This window comes from Seriola dumerili, unplaced genomic scaffold (assembly GCF_002260705.1).
Source record: "Seriola dumerili isolate Sdu_G_001 unplaced genomic scaffold, Sdu_1.0 BDQW01000092.1, whole genome shotgun sequence".
In the NCBI taxonomy this organism is placed as follows: Eukaryota; Metazoa; Chordata; class Actinopteri; order Carangiformes; family Carangidae; genus Seriola; species Seriola dumerili.
Genome location: NW_019174347.1, coordinates 382,483 through 406,083, shown reverse-complemented (window position 1 = coordinate 406,083; position 23,601 = coordinate 382,483). Strand labels below are relative to the sequence as shown.

The 23,601-nt window shown below is 40.2% G+C and overlaps 1 protein-coding gene across 2 annotated transcripts in view; it reads left to right on the top strand.

The window, feature by feature from the left end:
- Positions 1 to 14,964: 14,964 nt before the first annotated feature.
- dgkb (diacylglycerol kinase beta) overlaps positions 14,965 to 23,601 on the top strand; it is a 64,214-nt gene continuing 55,577 nt past the window's right edge. The window contains exons 1-3 of one of the 2 annotated variants that reach the window (XM_022746154.1): positions 14,965 to 15,034; positions 22,178 to 22,254; positions 23,101 to 23,121. In XM_022746154.1, coding sequence (XP_022601875.1) covers positions 14,965 to 15,034; positions 22,178 to 22,254; positions 23,101 to 23,121 — 168 coding nt within the window. The remainder of the gene's footprint in view (positions 15,035 to 22,177; positions 22,255 to 23,100; positions 23,122 to 23,601) is intronic. The other variant, XM_022746155.1, reaches the window with a different exon arrangement.

Sequence of the window (23,601 nt, the reverse complement as noted above, 5' to 3'; positions counted from 1 at the left end):
GATGACAGGTGAGTGGGTTTCTGTGTCTCCTGCATTTTAAAGCAGTTGCTAACATCGTTAACTACACCTGAAAAAGAACAGTTAGTGATTAGTGTAGTCCTCGTGGTTTTAGGATCATAAACGTTAGTGCAGTTTTTGTAAACTAATTTACCAAAACAGGAAACAACTACAGCTTTTAGGTCACCTGTTGCGAAGGCCTGCTGCATTCACGCTGTACATACAGGTAGAAAGTGAAGGTTAGCATGAACTGTGAGTGGTTGCAGTGCCTTGCTTAGGGGCTGTTTGGCAATAAATGCTGTATATTTGTCTGTCCTAAAGTTACCTGACCAGGTACAGTCACAAAAAAAAATACAAGCGTGTTTTATTAAACACACCTATATACAGTACATCAGGTGTTACTGATGTAGCACAGACTGAGATACAAATTACCATCAGACCCTGCCCACTCAAAAATGTATTTTACTTGTTAATAAACTTGAGTGTTTGACTCCCACTGTGGAATATACAGATGAACTTGTGTGAAACAGAGTTTAACACTTGGCTGTTTTCATATTCATCTGGTAGAATTTGTCTGTGCTCACTTTGAATCTGAATTTAAGACCCTACATGCTGATTTTGTGACATCACTAGTTTTTAAACCAGCTGTGGTCCAGCACGTAAATTACATTAAATGTGACATGGAAACTTAAAACCTCTTGTGCACATACTGTACACTCTTCAGTGACGTAAGGAGACGTCTTGTGTCTGGTAGCTAAAACTTTTTAAGTGACAATATTTGCGTAATCATTTATTCTAGATTTTCAAGGAGGTAACTGAGCTTTTTGTGGAAAACGATAAAAGACACTAATGATGAATCAAAGGATTGTATTTAATATGTCTTAAAACATGTCAGGAGCGGATCTTTAGAATGAAATTCATTAAACCTTTATTTGCAGCTCACTCGATTCAACATTTAGAAAAACGCAAAAACAATTGTTGCTTGTAACTTAAACAAAACAATCTTCTAGGTGCTAAAATATATATATACTGTATTTTAAAAACCTATTTATTAACCTATTGTATTTTACAAAGACGAGTTAACTGGAATTCAGGGATTGATATAATAAAAAGAATGAACTGGACTGGGTTTACTGTAATGTGTGGTTAAAGGCTGATACTTCAATTAATAGTTTGATTAATAAGAAAATCATTTTGCCTTCACAGTCACCTGATCTCAACCCAGCTGAACTCTATGGCAGATTTTGGAGCGAGGTCATGTGACGGCGTCATTAAAACACCATGAGTGAACAATCATGCTCGTCCCTCCGGTGCAGTTCAGTTAATCTTTAACAAAGAGCGTTAAAGCTGTTGTCGACACCTCCCTGAAACCACTTGATGGTGTAACTTCCCAGCCATTTTGTGCTTTATTACTTTATCAATGCAAAGCACATTGTGTCCTCACTGATTAACATCACAGTGATCAGGCAGTTACACTGTTTCAGGTTTACGTTCAGTCTATAAATTGTTAGTAGAGAAGCAGAGAGGGGAAGAAGAGGAGTTGTTTTTATGAACCCCTGTTGAGATTTCGAGTTTCACCTGCACACATTTGATTTGAGTCCTTGTCATATTGAGTTTAAACCAACTGAGAGAAGGAAATAACAGCTGACTAATGCTATTAACTCCTTGCCTTAAGACACACTTAATCTTTCTTAATTTATTACAACATGACAATATTATAACCGTGACCTGCTACAGTTTCTGAATAGTCTTTGGTAAAGACTAAGTGCTGCTGTGCGCATACTTTTCTGCTGTTTAATGATCTGTTGGGTTATTGAAGTGATCCACCGACGAGACGAGACGAGAGGCTGACATATTGATCGCCGTGTAGAAGGATATGGCCTTCACCTTTACATGAAATCCTACTAATAAGTGGTGAGGGAATTCTGCCCGGGGTCCCGCTTAATGGAACGAGGAAATGTCGCCGGAGAAAGACGATCAATGCGAGCGTCAATGAGAATTAGATCTCGCAGGGCTCGCTCTAATGTAAGAGGGAGCCAAAACAAGCCAGCACTCATTTCATCCTCCGCAGTCTAATGGCAGCTTTTTAACCACCTCTGAATCATCCGAGTGATACATCAAAACCAGTATTTCATTAATAGCCAGTCTGATGAAAGTGATGCCCGTAAACATCTAAAACTCATTTTAGTGTAGTTATGAATGTCTGAGGAGCTGTTCAAACAGAAAATATTTGCACCTAATTAGAATTTGTCTCAGTTAGAATACAAGATATTCATTTAGTGCATATTTATCCACTGCAAGTCAGTCATATTACTGAGATTATTTTCTCTAATTACAGCTGTTATAGGAGGAGGCTGCAATATGCAATATTTTTCTTACTAATGACAAATCCCATGAAAAGACCAAAACCAGTCGCTCAACACTTTTTGATTTCCTTAGCTCTCAGCTCCAAGCTCATTCATTCCTAAATAAGACATAAATCTTTAAAATATAGTTTAATTAAAAAAAAGTTTAAATAATTTGGACATTGTAGTATTTAGCAGAAGTTTCTTAAACGGGTAAACTGCATTTATTAGGGACTATTTTCAGCTGTGGACTAATACACATTTGGTGCTCTAGTGAGTCAGTCCTCCAAACTAAATGACCATATGGGTAATTTTTCCCTGACCTCAGATATGACCAATAGGAGCGTACCTGTGGCAGGCGGTACCAGTCCTTTGTCGTCATGGTAACGGCAATAAAACGCTGCAAAGGTTGTGAACTGAAACTACTTGGTTATGTTTAGGAAAAGAGGAGTTTGGGTTAAAATACTTACTTCCTTAAAGTTCCAAGACCATCGCAGTCATTACAATAATAAACACGTGGTTACGGTTGTGGAACGTCTCGGTTTAAACAAACAATGTTGACTATCGGTTTCAGACAGGACCGACACAGCGGTCTCCTGTTTGACAGTCCTGCGGTTTGTGGACTCATCCATCCACAGGACAGTGTGTGTGTAGGACTGAGTCAAAACAAACTACAGTGAAGGAACATTTCACCCTGTGTAAAAAAAAATGTGGCTTATTAATGTGCTGTAATATTTTCTGGACAACAGAGGAGCTCTATGGCACACAGAGGAACAACATACATCATGCTAGAGCTTCACAAGCAACAGGATAAATTCATTGTTTGTTTGTTTTTTTATGTGGTTTGTTGACAGTGAGAGAAAAATGGAAAATCACCAGACAAGCCGTATGAAAAAGAACAAAAACACAAAAACTGCCTAATATAAAACCATAAAACACTGCAGGATTCAGTGGGAAGATAGAAACATAATCGAAATGAAAACATATTTTCACGGTCACCCCACCACCACCACCACCTCCTTCCTGTTTTCACACTGCCACCAGAGGAAGACAGTAAGGAACGCAGCTCCTCTGCCGCTCCCTGTGAGACATGAATGAAAAATAATCGCATGCCAGTTCCATATCGTCGCAGCGCTTGTGTAAGAGTAAGAATGTGTTCTGCTCACTGGGTCGAGGACAGATCGCATCAGCAGTGGTCAGGAAAACCCGGGAACGCCTGAATGCACAGGACAACTCCGGCGCTGCCACCTCCGATGTGCTACAGAACCGGGAGTAAATGTAATGACTGCACTGCCCCTCATTAGTGCACCTGGTGTCAGAGCATCAACAGCATCTTGAATTGAAGCGACTCCATGAGAACAGTGCCGTTCATGTGACTCAGTCATGATGAGATGGTGGAGCGCGTGTTTCCGTCTCCATGTTTCATGTATTACAACTTGTTAAACTGACAAGCTATAAATAAACAGGACGATAATGTGAAAATTAGCTTCTGAAGAATCCAGATAGAGCATTGTATTCATTAATTGATATCGTAGCCATCATGGAGGACGGCTACGACATTAATTAATGAATACAATGCTCTATCAAGCTATGATCGATTTCTTCACAAAGGAATAGTTCAATTTTTAGGGAAATACACAAACCTCCTGAGATTTAGATAAGAAGATTGACACCACCATTGTACCTGGTTCTGTTCAAAACAATCTGCCCACCTTCACTTCTAAATCTCACTCATTCGCATGTTTTATCTCCATGTATCTGGTTAATCCTTTTATTCTAAGCTGAGCCATTTTTCTGCTGGTTATCTTCATAGTTAGCAAACAGACATGAGAGTGGTGTCAATTATCTCACCTCTCTACAAGAAAGTGGTATTTCTTTCTTTGCACCTACTTAACATAAATTTCTTTTCCACCTTTTAGGTCACGTAGAAGATTACCTGACATCTGGTGAGTTTGTATTTTCATTATTCTTTATTTTTTTATTTTTTAACTCATTGACTTTAATGTCTGAAGTCATAGAAATGGACACAGGACTGTGATGCAGAATGTTATGCTATAGATCAGTTCGCACGGCTCTGGTGCGTACATCTGCGTACCCACCAATCTGTTACTTCCGTTCAACCACCACTCTAGAAAAGCTAGAAAACAAAGATGGATGCTGTTCACACAACGTGCAACAGACAAAAATAGGGCTCTTCTTCTTCTTCATACATGGATGTCACCATTTTGATCTGATTCGTTGTGCACATGCGCGAGTGGACTCCATGTGCCCGTCCGCAAGCGAGTATAACTGAGGCTCTGTGAGGTGGTGAATGCACCCGACATGTTTGTAGAATGAAAGGTTACACACAACAATTTGGTGAGAAATGTAAAATGTCAAAATGTTGGTTTAGCACAAACGGCCACCAGAACATACACGACAAAGAAAAGAACTTCAGCGACTGAGACTTAAACAGAAAACCCGAAGAAAAGCCCATTAGCCCCGCCCACACTGTTTGACTGACAGCACTGCAAAAACCCTGCAACAAAAGATAACAACAATGAAAAAGACACTGTGCCGATTATCAGTTAAACTTCTGTTCATTAAATCTGTTTATTCTTCAGTCTACAAATGTGAGTTTTATTTATTTTTTATAAACAGTTAGATTTAACACATCAGCTGAAACATCTTATTTGTGCGTCAGTTTCCTTCTTTTTGCTCATTGCATGGCAGATGGAAGAAGAGCGAACAAATGTGATCTGCTCCCTCAGAGCCACAGAAAGCTCCAGTGACTCATGCTATGATAACATAGTTCAGTGCTTTGCACCAACTGTCTCTATGCAGGGACAGAGAGGAGTCCCACCACATACACATGCATGGATGCACAAACACACACCTGACAGACACACGCGGAGTGAGGTCTGTGTGATGTTCTGTCATTATACAGTACTTATGTTTATTCTATGTGTCACCTCGTGGACTGAATCGCCCCGCGGGTTCGGTCTGAACAGGACGACACAAACTCACAAACTTACTGATATATCTGCCATCTGAAAAATGAGACTCTGACCAAACTAATGTTTTGACGCGGCACATGTACGATTGACTTAATTTAATTATTAAAAGCAACTATACTGTATGTACAACCACTTGGTGGCGCCAAAGCTGAGAATGTTCAGATTCTAAACACAGTTGAGTTAAATGAGACACGTGACTCTCTGACGTAATAATTGTAGAGTTTTATGTTATTGCCACAAGTTGTAATAACTTCAGCTCTGTCTCTGAAAAATCATGTTGTGTCTGCAATTTTGTAATGGTAGACAGGTTTAAATTATACAATACCACTGTTGCTATGGAGAAGAAGCCAGTCAGACGGTAGCAAAACGCTTCGCCGTGACAGTTGAGAATGAAAACACAGAATTCACCCGGTTTGAACTGGAATTAATTCAGATTAAGTAATTGAATTCAGACTGTGTTTTCAGTTCAGTCAACATCAGTGTGGACTCGAGCAAAGCAACATTTTGTCTTCATAACATAAACAAATAGTTCATCAGCCTAGTCATGGCCACACAGGATGTGTAATGGTTCCTCCAAAAGGTATTTTCAAAAGTAAAGTAGTTGTGTGTAAGAATGTCATTCATGGAATCTGAGCATCTTCCGTCTTCGGTCGTGGATGATACCCTCTTTTAATGAACAGTCCTCTAACGTACTGAGAGATTTGCTGAAAATGGCAGATGCCTGTAGGCTATTATTAAGTGTTTGTACATTAACGTCAGTCTCTCTTCACCCTTAATGCTCTTTTACTTGAGCCTGCGGATGTATACTCAGCGAGGGAGACCCAGCTGCCTGTTACCTAGCCAGCATCAATCTGGCCAGAGGCCCATGGGAATGAAGACCCAGGGTCAGCCTGTGTAGATACGCAGGACAGGCCCTTACATAATGGTCCCATTATGATACATGGTGTTCTGCACTAGACTCCACACTCACAGGCTGCTATTTATAGCACAGAGGGCCAGAAGTGGGGTAGAATTGATATATGTGCTGTGGGGGGCGTGGGGGTGGGGGTTATGGTGGCGACAGAGTTGCCAGCTCCCTTCTCAGTAACGTGGGGATTTGATTGGGTCGTAGAAGTTGTAATGTTGATGATGTGCATTGCAATATATTTATTCTACAATCCCATCTGCTCGCAGCAGAGGGTTCAGGCTGCAATATGTGGTGTAGAGGAAGTGTTGTTGTCGTTAGTGCATCAGTATTAGCTGTGTGTATTAACTGGATAACACTGTCCAAAACATAGTTGTCATTCTTGGAAGTAATATTTTGTTTTCGAGGGATTCAGGCTGTCCTCAGTCTTTTAAAGCTTTTTCTATTTGTAGTTCTTGTTACTGTGTTTTCCTGGGTAGCTATTAACAAGAAAATTCACGGTGTGCGACCTTGGTTTGATTGACAGCAGAGGTCTGTGAAATGTGGTGCAAAATATTACATTATGAAACATTGTGATGAGTTAACCATATACTGTGTATAACCAATAACGTCATCACATGAGTACAGTCTGGTTGTATTGATAGTGTTGTGTGAAGCTGTGACGCTGAATACAGTAAATAATACTGTGTACTAAAGTGTTTTTAGATGGAAAAAAAGACTGAATATAAATAAGTATGTGACAGAAAGTAAAGTAGACTGTAAAAGGAGCTTGATTAACTAGCTTGGATTTAAGGTTAGTTAGGCTAGCATAAATTTCATTGTGTTTGGCAATTCACAATCTCAACATGGGGCTCCATAACATTCCCTACTTCCTCTTTAATTTGAGCCTCATGCTGCTGAGCCAGAAAAACAAATCTATAACTAAATTTGTTTAACCGAGTGAGTGCGAGAATTTGTGACCACAGACCAGAGAATAAAACTCCCAACAAAGAAAACAGTGCAGGACTTACAGACAGCTGACTACACATTTCTCTCTATTTATGGAGAAAAAAGGATTAGATTTCAGTTTTCATTGATGCAGAGTTTGATGTAATGAGCTGTCATGATGAGCTACTATAACCCTGCCTCCAGTGTGTCTGACCCACATGCATAATGACCTCATGAGATCTCTGGTTAATGAAGGTCCGACACACTCAGCGGTGACGGGCACATCTGACGTTCATCTTTTGTGTGTCATCTGCACGTTAAACACATCTGCACATCCTTTACAAAGGGAAAAAATAAAGCATCAGAAAGGGTCGTTTTTATTGTTGTCCATGGGATGGAGTGCAGTCACAATGCACTGTGGACGTCAAGAACTAGTTACAGCACCGAGGTTTAGTTAGAAATATCTCTACCACAGAACCCTCAACACAGAGGGCTCTCTATCAGTTCATATACAGTAAGATATCAATATCAAAGATATTAACATCTTGGACGACACACGTGCAAGAGTCATTTCTTATTGTCTAAATGTAGAACTTTAAAGGTCAGTTAATCAGTGTGCAACAGTGGTATAGAATAAATTACTGATTTTTTGTAATGCAGAAATAAACAAAAAAAATATAAAGACTGCATTTATAGCTTAGGAAATTGACCTTACAAATCTCAGTCGGTTTATTTTAGATGTTCAAGTTTGCAGTTTAATTATATATGTATATATATATATATATATATATATATGAGGATTAAGATACAGAATTAATCCAAATTTGAAGGCTTCTTCTTATAAAATATTAGAGAAATACAGCTGCATCCACTCTAATAAGATAGACCAGATCAAACAGGAACAAAACATGGTACAACAACAAAAAAATTACAAGTACTGCTTGTGGACTTGATTTATTTCCTGCTGTTTTCAAAGTCAAGGCTGAGCTTCTATGCTTAATAGTAACAACGTTTAATAATTTATAGTTATATTTTTAGAGCTGCACTAATCAATATTTTATATTAACAATAGATGAAATGTGTGTTTATTGTTAAGGGATCAGTCATCATGACAAACCCACAGAGAATTGTTACAACTCTGAATCTCTCCTCAGCTCTATCAAGCTCTTTATTGTCTTTCAAGCTCATTGATTTGGTTTTAGTGATCACAACTTACCGCTGCCATCGACACTGTTTCTAGCAGCAGCAGGCAGCTGTTTTAAAAGCTCTGATAAACCCACTGTAAACTGTCCCGACCTGTTCAGTAGCAAATAGCACACTGATACCGTTAGCGACTAGCTAATGAACATAGTGGAGCATTTAGCAGCTAAAGAACAAGATGTCGTTGGTCACCAAACCTGAGCAGGGAGGGGAGGGAGTATTGAACTTACATCCATCAGGTGGACAGAAACACCACTCCAGATGAATGCTAATGTCTCTGTGTGTCTGCTGGGTGTGTAAAGAAGCAGCTGTTTTCTAACAAGTAATTCAACCATAAAAACCTTCCAGCTTTTTGCGTTGCCCTTAAGTAGTAGAAGAATTTGACCTAATGCTGTTTTAAAGCAAAACCAAATCAAGGTTAAGCTCGATAATGAACCACAGGCGATGATATTTCTTCCACAACAGGTGAGTAATTTTAATTTCCCACATTTATCTAAAGACTTACAATGATCTAAATATTGTGCAGTAGATGCGGGGGTGCTTGTCACTGAGGTGCAGATGCTCTGTAGTTACCCGCCGACAGTCACATACGAAGGACATGTCAATACTTCAACTGCTTCACATGACCTACACAGGCGGCCTGGAGGCAGCACTAAAACACAAATGTTATTGGCACACTGGTCAGCCATCCTTCCCACCCCCCCCACGCACTGCACATATCTGGGTCATTGTTCAGCGATCTTTCATGAAACTCAATCCATGCTGAGGCTGGTGGGTGAGATTATACGGGTGGGTTCTGTAGGTGGGCGGCTACGTAAACCGTGACGGGGATGTAAAGGTTATCTAAAGGTGAGCTGGTAAATGAATTGGAGATATTAGGTTTGTTCCTGGAAGCTGCAAGCTTATAGCTCAAGTCTTTTTTTTTTTTTTCTTGTAGCCCTGTCTGAAAGACAGAACAGCAGGGCAGAAACTGTTTATTGAGTAACCTTTATGTCTACTGCAGAAGGGTTTCGCTATGCTCCACAGAGCTGGACATTTATACTGGAGTAGCTGGAGGTTAAATGTCTAGCCCATGATCTTCTAGACAATGGCTGTTTGCAGAGTTAGTCAAGTCCAGTCAGTTTTATTTATGGAGCACAAAACCGCAAATTTGCCTCAAGAGACAAAACTCCCCCAAAACACCAATAAGCGGGGGAATCGACAAGAGCAATGATGAGGATGATGATGAGGCGTGACCCCTCCCTCACAGACAAGACCAAAATAGCAACACTAACATTACAATATGGAAAATCAGGATATTGTTAATTTAATTTTAAGGCTGTTTTTTGTGAAACCATTGGTAGGTTTTGTCTCCAACAACTAACACCCAAAAGTCATCTTGAAATGATCCACCTCCTTTAAAAAATACAACTTTTGTTTGTTTAACCTGCTTGAAGTAATTCTCTGTTACATTCAGCAGCATGGCTCCGCACTTGGTCCACTGCTCTTTACTGTTTACATGCCATGTCATGGTGACTTCATCTGAATGTATATATGCCAAAAAGTTTATTAAAGTTATTTATATGCTGATAACACTGAATTATTTATACTTGTCAAACCGAACAATCGCTCATATGTATGGTACATCATTCACCTACTGTACAGAGCTCGTGCTGTGTGTTGGACCAGTATTTGCACTTGAAACCTATTTATACTTCCCAAGAATTAACACAAATTATCTCAGTGTAAAGCAGTTTTATTATTTGAAAGCTCATCTGCCTGTTAGGACAGAATTTAAAGCATTTTTTTTCTCTGCGCCATATAAAATCCATTGTTAATAAAACACTTTGCGGTTTTGTTCTGTATAAATATTTTGCAACTTTGCTTACACATTAATACATTCATTTAAAAAACATTTTTTCTCTAAAAATATAAAACAAAACATTTTCTGTTGCAGATTAGTCCTATATAAACAGAATTTCTGGGAAACAAGGTTGATCTCTTAGAATTACAGCCTATTTTTTATTAGGTTGACTGACCGTTTTTATATATATATATATATATTTACACATATGCATGTGCCTGTCTACAGTAGCTCATAGATACACACTGGTTTTAAATGCTTGTGCTGTTATAGATATTGTTTCTATTGATTTGTTTAGTGCTTTATTGATCTATTTCATGTTCTTGTTTTATGTTAACAGCGTATAACCATTCTGTGGTAACGGCAAAGATTTCTTGTATTTCATGTGTTAGTGCTGTGGCTCTAACCCCTGAGCTTCATTACTATTGATCGCTTCCAGTGAGGCCACCTAAGAATGCGAGTTTATTTCGACGTACACACTCATCATGCGTCTCTCTGGATTGGAGTGTCAGCTAAATGTCTAAAATGTCAATGGCGCTGTTTGGAATATTAATGAACACATTGTGCCTCAAGCAGCTGAACCTTCATTTATAAACTAAAAATAAAATGAACCTGAAGAAAAGGTTATTTTATCCTTTGAGATGTGACTATTTGGAAAGATAGTCCTCAGTTTTTTTTGTTTTGTTTTTGTTCAACAATTAATCATCACTTTTCTAACATAGAGAGTGTAAAGAGTAAAATCCACATTTTGAAAATGCACAAAATGCTTCATTATACCTTCTCTCCACTATCCATAGAACTTATTGTCAAAGTCAAGGCAATGCTACACCTGGTATCTGGTTATCTTTTGCATTGAGAATGAACAAGTATAGATGTTGGATTTAGAGCAGATTATGGAGGACTTGGTGGTGCACAAGACACAGTGACGTTCAGGTGTGTGCATCAACAACTACTGTGTTACCTAGCAAGGTAGCATTTTGTCTGTGTTTGTGGGCTATTCTACACCTCACGATTTACGTTGTTTATTTAGGTGAAAAGAAAAGACGAGAAATTTGTTGTGAATTGACAATGACAAGCCAATCACAAAGCAGAGTTCAATCAGAGGACAGGTGGTTCTGTTGCCTCCTCCGCAGAGCTTTAAAGGTGGAGTAGTTTTTCGCCCCCACGCCGTTATCCATCTTGAAAATCTTGTTTTGTAGCCATTGATTTATAGATGTAAAATATATGTGTACACTGACATGGGGATCTTATTTGTGTCCAAAATAACTCTCACTCCCACTAATTCTCTTCACACTCGACAGTTTACTCCACTGTGAGATAAACAAACTTAGTGTCGCGCAACTGTTATTTTTCCATCTAAAGAATATGACGCCTTTTCCTGTTTGACATTGGATTGTTTCCATCTCATGGCAGAATATTTGAAGGAACTTTTTGTTGATACAGTATATAACGTGTATTTCAAACTCAAATATAGTCTTGAATTTTTGTATCGTAAAGATCTAGAACAGAGATATCTACACATTTGTTTCATTCTTGATAATAATGCACCGTATGTAGGTATTTATTTATTAATGTCATGTTTTGTGAAGACATTGGTCACAAACAGTATCCATCCTGCTCCATCTCCTGTTCCCCTGCATCATCTTCATCCTGCTTCTCTCTCTCTCTCTCTCTCTCTCTCTCTCTCTCCGTTTGTCACCATTTCTAATGTTTCCGTTTCCTCTGTTTGCTTCAGCCCCCACCCTCCCCTCCCTTTCCTCCTACTCTCTTTTTCCCGCCTTCTCTCAGCCCCGGAGAAGATATCCCACAGGTTACTGCACTTACTGCCTGTCGTGTTGAATGCTAATGTGGCCGGCTGATGCGTGCCACAGTGACTGGAGTAGAGATGTCTTGAAGGAAGGAGGGAGGGAGGTGGGGAGTAGTAGAGAGAGAGAGAGAGAGAGAGAGAGAAAGAGAAACTGAGATGAGAAAGACAGAGAAAGAGCAGGAGAGCATAGGACCTCAGGGGTTTTCAGGGAAGGGAGGGGAAGGTGAGGACCAGAGCGATTGAGGGGAGGGATGTGACGTGAGCGAGCGGGAGTATGGAAACTGATCATTGCAGGCAGCGCAGTGTTGGGTAATTGTGCTCTCTCTCTCTCTCTCTCTCTCTCTCTCTCTCTCTCTCTCACCACTCCACATCCCCGGCGATGCTGCTCTGACCAGACACCGCCAGAGAAAAACAAACACTACCCCATCCACATACTCATACACTGACATGCAGCGGAGAGGGCTGCTGCTGCTGCTGCTGCTGCTCCTCCGTCTCCTCTCTTTCACACACACATGCACACTCTCACACTCCATCTAATTACAAACACCCACTCTTCTTGCAGTTGAGAGAAGATCCAGGAGGAGAGGACACGGCAGGAATGAGAGTGAGGAGCTTCATCTGAAAACATCTGCCTGGAGGACTCCTCCCCTCACCCTCTCCTGGTGGTGAACTCCAGCGCTGCAGCAGGTGAGCGGCATGTTGATATCTCATCTCATTCGTGGCGGTGCTCTAGTATGTCGCAGTGGCCACTAAACGTTCCGCATCTTGTGTTCGTGGCATCAGTGGCGCCTCTCGGCTCAGATCTTCTGTCAGCGGGGTGTCGCACATGGATCCGCGCTGGCTCTTGAATCTCCTCACCACTGCACCACTGGAGGACAGTGGAGCTGATCTGGATTTTGATGGTTGACAGGATGCCAGCCGAGTGTCTTGTGAGGATGCACTGCAGTTAGGCAACACCGGATAGAGACGGAGGATGATTACAGTGCAGTGCACAGCAGGAATATACTGCACACATATGATGGTATCACTGTGTTGACTCGCTGGAGATTGATAAGATAGATGAGAAGAGTCTTCATCAGCTCCTTTTTTTTTTTTTTTTTTTTGCTGTGTGTGTGTGTGAAACATTAAATAAGACGTCGCAGAGCGTTTCCTAGTTTCATCTCCAGAGGCAGATCAAAGTTTATGCGAGGGAAGCTGATTCCCACGCACCCAGCGTGTTAACACAGCAACACTGGTGGCTGCACATCGTGTTGACTGTTGCTCTCCCCTTTAAAGTGTGGTCTATATAATAATGATGATGCTCCATTAATAATTTATAGAGCTTTTGTTTACGAAATCACCTCTTCTTTCACGGGTTCCTCAAGGTAAAATGTGGAGTCACAGGGGAATTTTGTGCACATGAATTTCACACATGAATACACACACACACACACACACACACACACACTTGCATGAACACAGACACACACAACACACGAGTCCAAAACAAAATGAGACACAGTTTATGCCTCACTAAAAGCACATCAGTGTTTATTAGTCACACAAATGCACGCAAACACACACATCCTCCACATGAATGAACATGTCCACTTGTTGATCCAAGGGTTTAAGTTGCCAGTAATTGGAGCAATGATACACACACACACATACACAAGTACACATACACACACCCACACAGATGCCTGAGTGACACGTACACACACATGCAATTACATGCACACTCATTCTACACAAGCAAGAGGGAAAGCGAGGTCATATAAATCTCAACAGCAGAAGCGTGATGTTGTATTAATCAGAGCAGCTCAATAATTTAATACATTATAAACTGTATGTGTGTAAATCAGCTTGGCAGTGCAAAATATCAGGTTGACACTTGGCTTTTATGAAATCCACCATCGAGCTTCATAGTACAAACCTGTAAAACCTGACTTGAAATTCATTTTTTTATTCATATGATTGATGCTCTGTGTCCCGCCTTCCTGCCAGGACTCTTCCACTTGTTGCGTACATTTCATGATGCTTCACTGTAAGCCAAACAGATGAGCTGATGTTCAGAGTGCAACAGAAGAGCAAACACTTTTAGACTTTGAAAACCAACAGGAAACTGGATGATTTCCAGATGTTGCAATGACATTTCTAATGGGACGTTATGTAGCTTTGTAGAGCGCTGTGGGTTTAATTGTCATCTGAGCAGTCTGTGACTGTTTTTATTAAAGAAATGAATAAAGAATTTCTATAACTTTAGTTTTAAAGAAATTAAAAATGTTGGAAACAAATCTGGACATAGAAATACAGGATAGTGAACATAGGTCATTAAAGATGTCATCCGTTATCCTTCCTTAAATGTGAGTTTAATTTTTCTGTTAATGTTTCTGTCTCCATCAACATCTAATTATGATGGATTCTGTACTCTGGCTCGTGTTGAACAATTAATTCTCCATCCCACACTGGCTGACAAACGTCTGAAATGTCAAGTCGTTGCACCAACTTTGACAAAAGAGCTATAAAGGGATATTTTGGCTGTCACACTGCCGAGCGTTGAGAATACAGCTGCAGAAAGAGAATCAGGAAGGCAGGAAAACAGGGAAATCTCACATGTCCAAAATATCGGTGTTGTAGTAAGTAAGACAAAATGATTTTTCGTTATATCAGTATATATTGATTAATCTATTTATGACCTTTTACAGTGCTCCGACAACTGTTTGCTTTGGTCGCAGGCTCTCATTATGAACAACGAGCATCTACAGCTCTGTGTCAGTTCAGCCTCGTGGCTGGTGGATTTAACTCGCTTTGTTATTTTCACTGCCATTAAGCACAAAGAGATGTCTGCGGCTGTTAATGGGGCAGGTGATCTGATGCCTATTGTTGTTTTCCAGTGTGAAGCTCCCGCTGTGTGCCGCTGCCCAGGGAATGCTCGGCGGACGAAGAGACGAGGCCTGAACACAATGAGCAGCCAGGACAAATGGGTCACACTGACCCCGGCTGAATTCGCCCTGCTACAGGAATACACCCAGTGTGAGTACGAGAGGTACTTTCTGTTTGTGTCTGGTGGTGTAACGGAGATTGTTTTTTTTTTTATTATTTTGTAGGCTTCTCTGTGTGAACAGTCATTTTCCAAGTGACATTATTACACCCACAGGCAGCCATTACAGGTGCTAATTCTCCTGTCAGCAGTTGGTGCTAACAGCAGAAAACAGATTTTTAAATCTTAAGCCTGTGGTTAGTTTCAGGGATGTCTTTAACTAGGAATTGAGCATTTTGGCTCTGATAAAATGTGACAGGTTTTGTGTGAAAATTATATTGGCTAATAGGCATTTCCTGGCCAATATTTTTATGTTTAAGACGCTATTTGCAATTGCTACATAGCCAATGTTAGCATTAACAGCTGTTCACTTACCTGCCTGGCTGAGAGCTCTAGTCATTGTTGCGTTTACAAAACAAGAGGTTATAATACGTCCCCTGAGCTGTGCTATTACTTCAGGGCAGACTGGGCGCTACAGTGACTCGGTATCGGAAAGTGAAGAGATGTGCTAACCGGGCAGGGGGTAGCTGGTTAGCATGCTGACTTCAGAAATAGAAGCAAAACAAAATGGTTGCTTTCCAATGGAATTAAGTCTCATGCTTTAATGATAGATCAAATGATGATGTGTGATGTGAGAGTGGTCAGTGAAAATTATTACCCTCCTCTGCAGTTTCCCTCAGCTCTACCGAATTTAGCATGTTTCAGCTAACCGTTTCGTTTGTACAGTTGCATATCTAAGCAAATGCAAGCTGCCCAGCTAGTTAGCAACTAGCTGATGAAAAAAGTGAAGAAAAATATTTCCCCAAGGAATCATTGGAAACCAAACAGAGTTGTAAAAGAGGGTGGTTATAGTCTAATCTAAATTGGCAGCTGTTTGCTAACGCATTTGCAACAGCAGTTTTATAAGGTGATATCAGCACTGTTGTTTACAACTTGTTGCGCTGCCTCAAGAGTAGCCAAAATATCAATTACTGCAGGTTTAACACCAGTTTAAGCCTCTCAATTGGCCTCTTACATGAACAGATACAGTTGTAAGTTGTACATACAAGTGATTTAAGAGAACATATCACATTCACCAATTTTCTTGTATTTTACATTTTATTTTGTGTATGAAGGAAAATCACAAGTCAGTCCAGGCCCATTACATTATTACTCCTGATTTAGCAATTATAATGTTCGGACATCGGAATTAATTTTGAGTTTAAATGTGTCACTGGCTTGTTACTGGCATGACAACTCGTACAATTCAGAAGGAAGATTTCCCTGAAGCCACATTCTCACACTCTGCCTCAGGGTCTTTATGCAGGTTGTTGTCCAGCTGAACATCCTCCATTATAAGATTTGACAGTGGGCCCACTGGACAATACGCTTTCATCCCTCCCTGTGACTGTCACACTTTGCTGTCCTCCGCTCATGGACTGCTTTGCTTTAGTAAACATTTTTTACTTTATTTCTGTCACATTACGGCTCTGAGAATGACACAGTAATATCTTTTATTCTACGACTGGAACTGTTGAAAGTTTTTGGTTCTTGGTTCCTGACAGAAGAACTTTAGACTCAGTGTGAAATGGAGCAAAACGAGTAGCCTCGATTTGGCTGAATCGATTGTGCTAATGATCAAATCTTAAGAACGTGCACTTCCTCACGAACAGGAAGCATTGATCAAGTTACATTTGCATCAGAGAATTTGCTGCTGTTTTCATTGCTGCTTACAACTTTGGTTGCCATCAATGTGTGTGGGTCAAGGAAAGAAGATATTTATTACGTCTGCCAAGGAGGTTATGTTTTCACCCGTGTCTGTGTGTTTGTCAGCAGGATTATGCAAAAGGTACTGAACCGGTTTGCACCGAACTTGGTGGAGGGATGGGGCACGAGCTCGCAGATCTGCATCATTTACAATAGATTTGAATTTTTTTCTCTGAAGTCTGGTGTATGTTGTTTGACATTGGCGTTGGCGGAGGTCTGCGGTCTCTGAATGCCCTTCCAGTTGTGACACAGGGAAATTTTTCACTGACTGACTGTGACTGACTGACAGCAAAGATATTTTTGTTGGATAAAAGAGAGATTCAGGATCCAGACATGTTGCTGTGCTTCCTTTTACTTGATTCTCTATGTGAGGTTCTTTTGTCCTTGCACCATTTCTCAAGGTGTTTTGTTATTATGCAAGCACTGCTGTTCTCAACTTCATCACAGCTGGAGCAAATAAACAGCACAATGTCGTTCGTATTCCTTTAAAAAAAACAAAACAAAAAAAAAACTAGGATTTGGTGAAGAACCATTATTTAGTCTGTTACTTGGAGAAGAAAACTCTCACCAGTTTCATCTCTGTGTGTTCATGACATGTTTAGCATAACTTATCACAAACTGGAAGCAGGGGAGAAATGGTAGCATAACAACATCAAAGGTATCTCTCAGCAGCTCTAAAGTGGTCACATTTAGGGCATACAAGTGGTTTCTGGTATTTAGGTAAAGCCTTAATTACAGATCAGCCACAGCTCGGCACGACTCCACCAGAGGTTTGCCATCATCTGGAAGTTTCCAGCTTCAAATGTTTGGATGTATTGGTGGTTAGCTTGTTTGCGAACGACCTACGACGTGGAAATGAGACAATTTAGGAGGTTTTGGGAGTGAATTCTTCCTCTTTTTGGTGATGGTTAGCAGCTTGGGCTAAGCTAATAGGCTTTTCATTATCTTCTCATCCAAGCAGTAAGAAAGCAAAGCAATGTACAGTCTTTCCCTAAATGTCCCCTCCCCGTTACCTTGTGTCTGTTTTTTGTCTATGCAGTGTCCCCCCCAGTTCACAAAAGTGTTTTAACTTGAGGTGAATTTTCACTTCATCACTTCGGACTGCTGGAAAAGTTGCCATGAGTCATGTTTCTGCTTTCATATCTTCAATAATCCTCCTCACACATGGAGACAAATATGCAATTCACAGTCAAGTCCCAGCAAGACACACAAACACAAATTGTCTCTGATAGCATCAAACCGCCGAGTTAACAATAACAAGAGTGTTCCCGTGTCTACTTTATACTGCAGTGCAATTCAATTCACTGTGGTTAATCTCAAACATCCCTCGTCCTAATGATAAAATTTTGACGTTGTAATCGCCGGCTGCGCGCTCGCTCGTCCTGCTGATGCAGGAAGCTCAAGCTGCTCAAGCATTTAATCTGTGAGCTGCCGTTTGAGCTCTGAATGATTCATTCGCAAAAACTCGACAAATGGCTCCCCTGCTCACCAGACTGTGCTCTGGATGCCTCGAGTTTATGTTACGCTCCAACATGTTGACACATTTCATCATTTGAAACGGTACCAGGGACGGAAAATATGACGATACCTGGCAGGCTAACCGTAGGATGCTGCGCACCACCCACACATAGTTCTGGACCGGCTTTGGACGCCAGTCACTGTAAATCGTTTGGAGGAGGACAAACGATGAAACTAACCGTGGACAAGAAATGGAGTCATTCGTATTCCAACTTTTTTTTTTTTTTCGTTTGAGTGCTTTTTGTGTCAGCTCTTCTTGTACGACAGCAGATACACATCCTTGAATATATTTCAGCTATTTTTAGTGCAAAAAACATGACATCTTCAAGCCATTTCAGCCATTGTCTCTTTTATTTGCTATTCAGAGCACCGAAGTATGAGTCTTAATAATTAATGCTTTTCACCCAGGATCTCTTGTAGCACTGTTTCACTTGATAATGACATTTCTCCCTTTAATTGCTCTGTGCCTGGTGCCAACATTGTTCCTTACTCTGAGGGACTCCCCTGCTCTCTCCTGGCTGATGCTGCACTCGGGAGCCAGTCAGGTTCTGGTTGTTTGTTCCCATGTTTTGCAAATATTTGCTTTGTGGGTGGCCAAGCGACGTGAGCTTGAGATGAAAATTGTGTGGGAATAAAAAGCAAGAGAGCGGAATGAAAAAAAAGCAAAGAGGAAACTAAGGAGTCTTAGTGTATACATGCGTTTGTGCATGTGTGCGTGCCAGACAGATTTGACTAATCATGTTTCAATGAGCTCTGGGCGACTCTTTGTGCGCTGTGCAGCTACAGGTTATAAAATATCCCGTTCCCCGAGCCGCAACAATGGGCATCACCTTCCTTCCTCATCTCTCTCACTTCATCCCCTCCTCCTCCTCCTCCTCCTCCTTCTCCTCCCGTCCCCACAGCATTTCTCCCTTCCTTCTCATTAAAGTGAGCTGCACACACTTTCATAACGTTTTAATAGCTGTGCGCCAAGTCGGGCACCTAAGATCTGACTCACAACAATTAGAGTTTCTCTTTATGTGATATAATTGCTGATGTGCGAGGAGTAGCAGAGTGCTGCCTTTAGAGAAGGAGAACTTTTACCTTTCAAGGTAAAAAACATCTTCAATGTGTTTATGAGTCTAAAAACATGAAATGAGACTTCGCCCTCTGATTGCTGTGTGCCACACAATGGTGAAATCATTAGCCTGATTGAGAAAATAAATAGCAATTCAGCAGTGCAGTGCTGAATGTGACGGGCAATGAGTGGATACATAATCACTGTGCTCTGTAACGGTTTTGTGTGGATGCCGTGCTAATAAAGACGGTCAATAATGATGACACACACTCAGTCCAGTGTGAGGCATTTATTTCTAGACAAATGCATCCTGACAAAATCAAAGATCCAAAGCCATTAGTGCAGGAGGCGACAAAACGTTAGAACCAACACAGCACTGTTAAAAGGAGCTCAAATGCACATCTAAATAGATGCAGAATATCAGCCATTATTGTTTTTTCTTATACTTACATTTTCTGTGACATTTATCCTGCAGCATCTACAGTATGGAAACACAGAGTAGATGTTGCAGCTGACTAGAAGCCAGTAGGTCTGTGTAAGGTGACATGTTTTGGGATATTTGGCTTGAAATCTGATGAAAAACAAAAGCTAATGAATTAATTTAAGATTATATGGAAAATACTGTAGAATTTCTGATGCACTTTTACCAGGTTTCACAGTTTTTGACAGGGAAAATCAAGCAACACCTTCAGTCCTTACCTGCGAGGCTGAACTCCCAACACACCTGCTGATTATCAATCAGCGACGTGCTGTGCGGTTTTTATGGACAACAGCTTTCCCTCAGGCTCTCTGGCTGCTCCATACTGGCAGGTGGGAGTTTTTATTCCAAAAACATTTCTCAGAACTGATCGAGAAGCTGACGTCATTTTATCAGAAGATCCATCTTTCTTTTTCTCGGGCCTGATTAAACCCGTGAAGAGATAGGAGACAAGGTAGCTAATATGAGGCACCGACCTAAACAAGCATCTTAATGTAATTTGTGATGAGCAGGGATTGGTTTATACTTAGAGATGAACCAAGCCCTCCAGTGATAAAATGGTGCTTCTAATTAACTTCAGTAACATTAGAACCTGGTATCTGTGGCGCAGCAAATTGATTTAGCAGTAGGGCTCATAAACGCTCTGCAGCATGCAGTAATTATCACAGCAACTCTGTTCAAGTTATTTCTGTCTGTGACTGAGAGCGAAAACATCCCCTTCTCTTGAAACAAGTAAAAAAAAACAAAATCCACCAGTGCAGGCGCATTATTTCAGCCTGTTATTAACACAAGTTCATATGTTGTTTACGTTTGTTTTACAGAAGTCTTGCTATTTTATCTTATTCAAAGAAATACCGCTAATTAGATCGTTCTTGAAACGCATGTATACGTGTTTTATAGCACCATAACATTCGTTTTTATATGGTAGTTATCGCGCACAGTGATGAACCCACAGATTAACACTTGACTCAGATGCTTGGAGCTTTATTGTGTCTCTACTCATGTGGAGTACGAGGAAAACAAAAACAGACTTATACTATATAGTCAGGTGGCCTCCAAACGAATGCTAGTGCTGGATGTGTGAGGCTACTGTTTGCTAACAAGCTCACTATGTAAACTAAAAAGGTGATAATATATCAGTGTTGTGTGTGCAGGTGGTTTTGCTGATGTAAAACGGAGACTAGTTTCATAGCTAGCTGTTTACCTTCCAGAATCATCAGTGCTGTGTTCATGACTTTGGTATTTTTATGTCTTTAAAGTCCAACATTTTGAGAATTGCTTTTGTTTTTTTTCTGAGGGAGAAGATTGATATCACAGTTATATTTGTGCATTATCAGGAAGGGGTTAGCGAAGGTTGAAAGAAGACAGGAAGCGGGGGTGAGCAGCTTCGCTCTGTCCAAAGTTCAGAAATATGCTGACCAGCAAACTCTGAAGCTCACTATATAAACAAATATCTCATTCATTTAAGCTGTGCATTAACAAAAAATATAAAAATCTTTAGTGAAAAGCTTTAGTGCAGGTTTCCAGAGACAGTCTATGGTTTTGGTTTCTATAGAGGCACAATAATAACAAACCTGATAAGACTCTGGGACGCATAAAGGCCTACACATCAACAAAGTTCAATCCAGCAGGGATCTCAACATGAAATCATAAAATGAACTTTGTAATTTGTTTGTTTACAGGTTAAATAAAGTGTGAAATACACCGTGTTAATTAATGAGCTTTAGAGTTGCTGGTTGGTGGGTTTTTTCCCCCACTTTGAACAGAGCCAGGCTAGCTGTTTCACGTTCATAAACAACGTCCTGGCTTCAGTTTCCTATTTTGTGTGACATTGATGTTGATCTTCTCATCTCACTCTTGGAAAGAAATTCCCCCAAATAATATATCCTATCTGTGTATAATTTATTTTATTATACACATGTTTGCAACAATTTAGCTTGTTAGCTTAATTGTTCTGCTAACGGGTGTGGTTTGTAGCTGCATTTACTGAAGATAAACTAAGATAATTTATTTTCAAAGCCAAAACTAACAGCTGATATCACTCAAACCATTAAAAGTTATTATGTTTATCTACAGTCTAGTGGATCTTAATGAGGACAGTCGGTAGTGTCAACTATTTCACAGCTCTGACTTATGAATGGGGGGATGGTGCAAGAAAATCATTTGTAGTAACATGATGCATTTTTTGTTTAAACTGCATTATCCCCACACATAGTCCTGTGAATAAATGTTTAATATCAATATTCACTGGAAGAGGAAGCCAAAGCTTTGAAACGTAAACAGTAGAACACAACACACAAATACAGTAGCTAACGTGTCCTCACTGTTTTTGCTCAGACTCGACCAAGAAGCTGAAGGATGTGCTGCAGGAGTTCCATGGAGATGGTGTGCTGGCCAAATACAATCCAGAGGAGGTATGTTTCAGTTTATACTGTAACAGTTAGTTTATAGTCTGCTGAATCCAGCTGTGCTAATAGTCCTCATGCAGAACTCCTATCTGCATATAGACAAAAATGGAACAATTGAGGAATGGTTGCTGTCTTTGTTAGTTTGCTTTTCTTTTGTGCTTTTCTCTGCAAAAACAAAACAAAACAAAAAAAATCTGCCATTAATAAGTTTGTTTTTAAACACACAAATGCAGTTAATTAAACATAAAATGATTCTGAGGTAATAATATTTAGCAGAGCAGTTCCTCTGCATATTCCTTAACAGATTTTTCACTCTGCTTCATTCACACTTTTTTGGCACATTGGCACACGGCTGAACTGTGAGCTCACATTTTATCATGAAAAATAATTGGAATACTTACAGCCCTGCAGCTGAAAAGTTTATCCAGGTATGTCACGGAAATAAAAGTATTTCAAGGCTGAAATTTTGTATTCAACTCTGACAGTTGCTGGGTAAATTTAATGAGGTGTGGAGAATATTTTCTTTTTTTCACTACATACAATAGTCTTCACTACACTAACTCAAGGACACACACATACTGAAAACTGGGCTCCTGATTTGTTGTTTTTTTTGGGGGAAAAGGAAGTCAATTTTGTCAAGAACTCTCGGTGAATACAGAGTCCAGGATGCTATTTTTGATCCAGTACCTACACATTAGTAATTGCTGCATGACTGAGACTGTTAACCTGCATTTACACATCGTGTCTTTGTTGTGACTCTTTGGACATTTAGCACCTTTTCAGTGTAATAACTGCATGATGCATCTTTGACCATGTTGGATTTCTTTCCCTCTAAAATGCTGCGGCTCATAGAAGCAGGAAATCCTCACCCAGGTAACTGCTGTCTCTTCTTATCTCTCATTTATTATTGTTGTTTTACTGAGTGCTCATGTAGAAAAACTCAACTCTCAGGCTGCAGTGGAGCAATGACATCTTATTTTTAGTTAGAAAAAAAACTGAAGCGAAACATTACTCACCTGAAGTGTCTTACTCAAACTGGTAATGATATTATTCAATTCAACCAAACAGTCAAAAGGATGGATGAAGCTTTAAGTGTGAATGTTTGAAAAAAAAAAAGGATGGTAATAAAGACCAGATTACATAGCAAAGAAAAGAGCTGCAGAAACACTGAAACTGCTCTGAAATTGATCTTCACCGCCCACAGCCCAAACAACAGTTTAGGAATCTTAGAGTGCAGAAATCTGCCCTCTGCGTTTGGCAAAATGCTCTCTCCATATTGGAATCATCTGTATTTTCTTGAAGCCCTTCAGGCGATCTCTGCAGCTCACCGTGACCAACAACATATTTCTACTC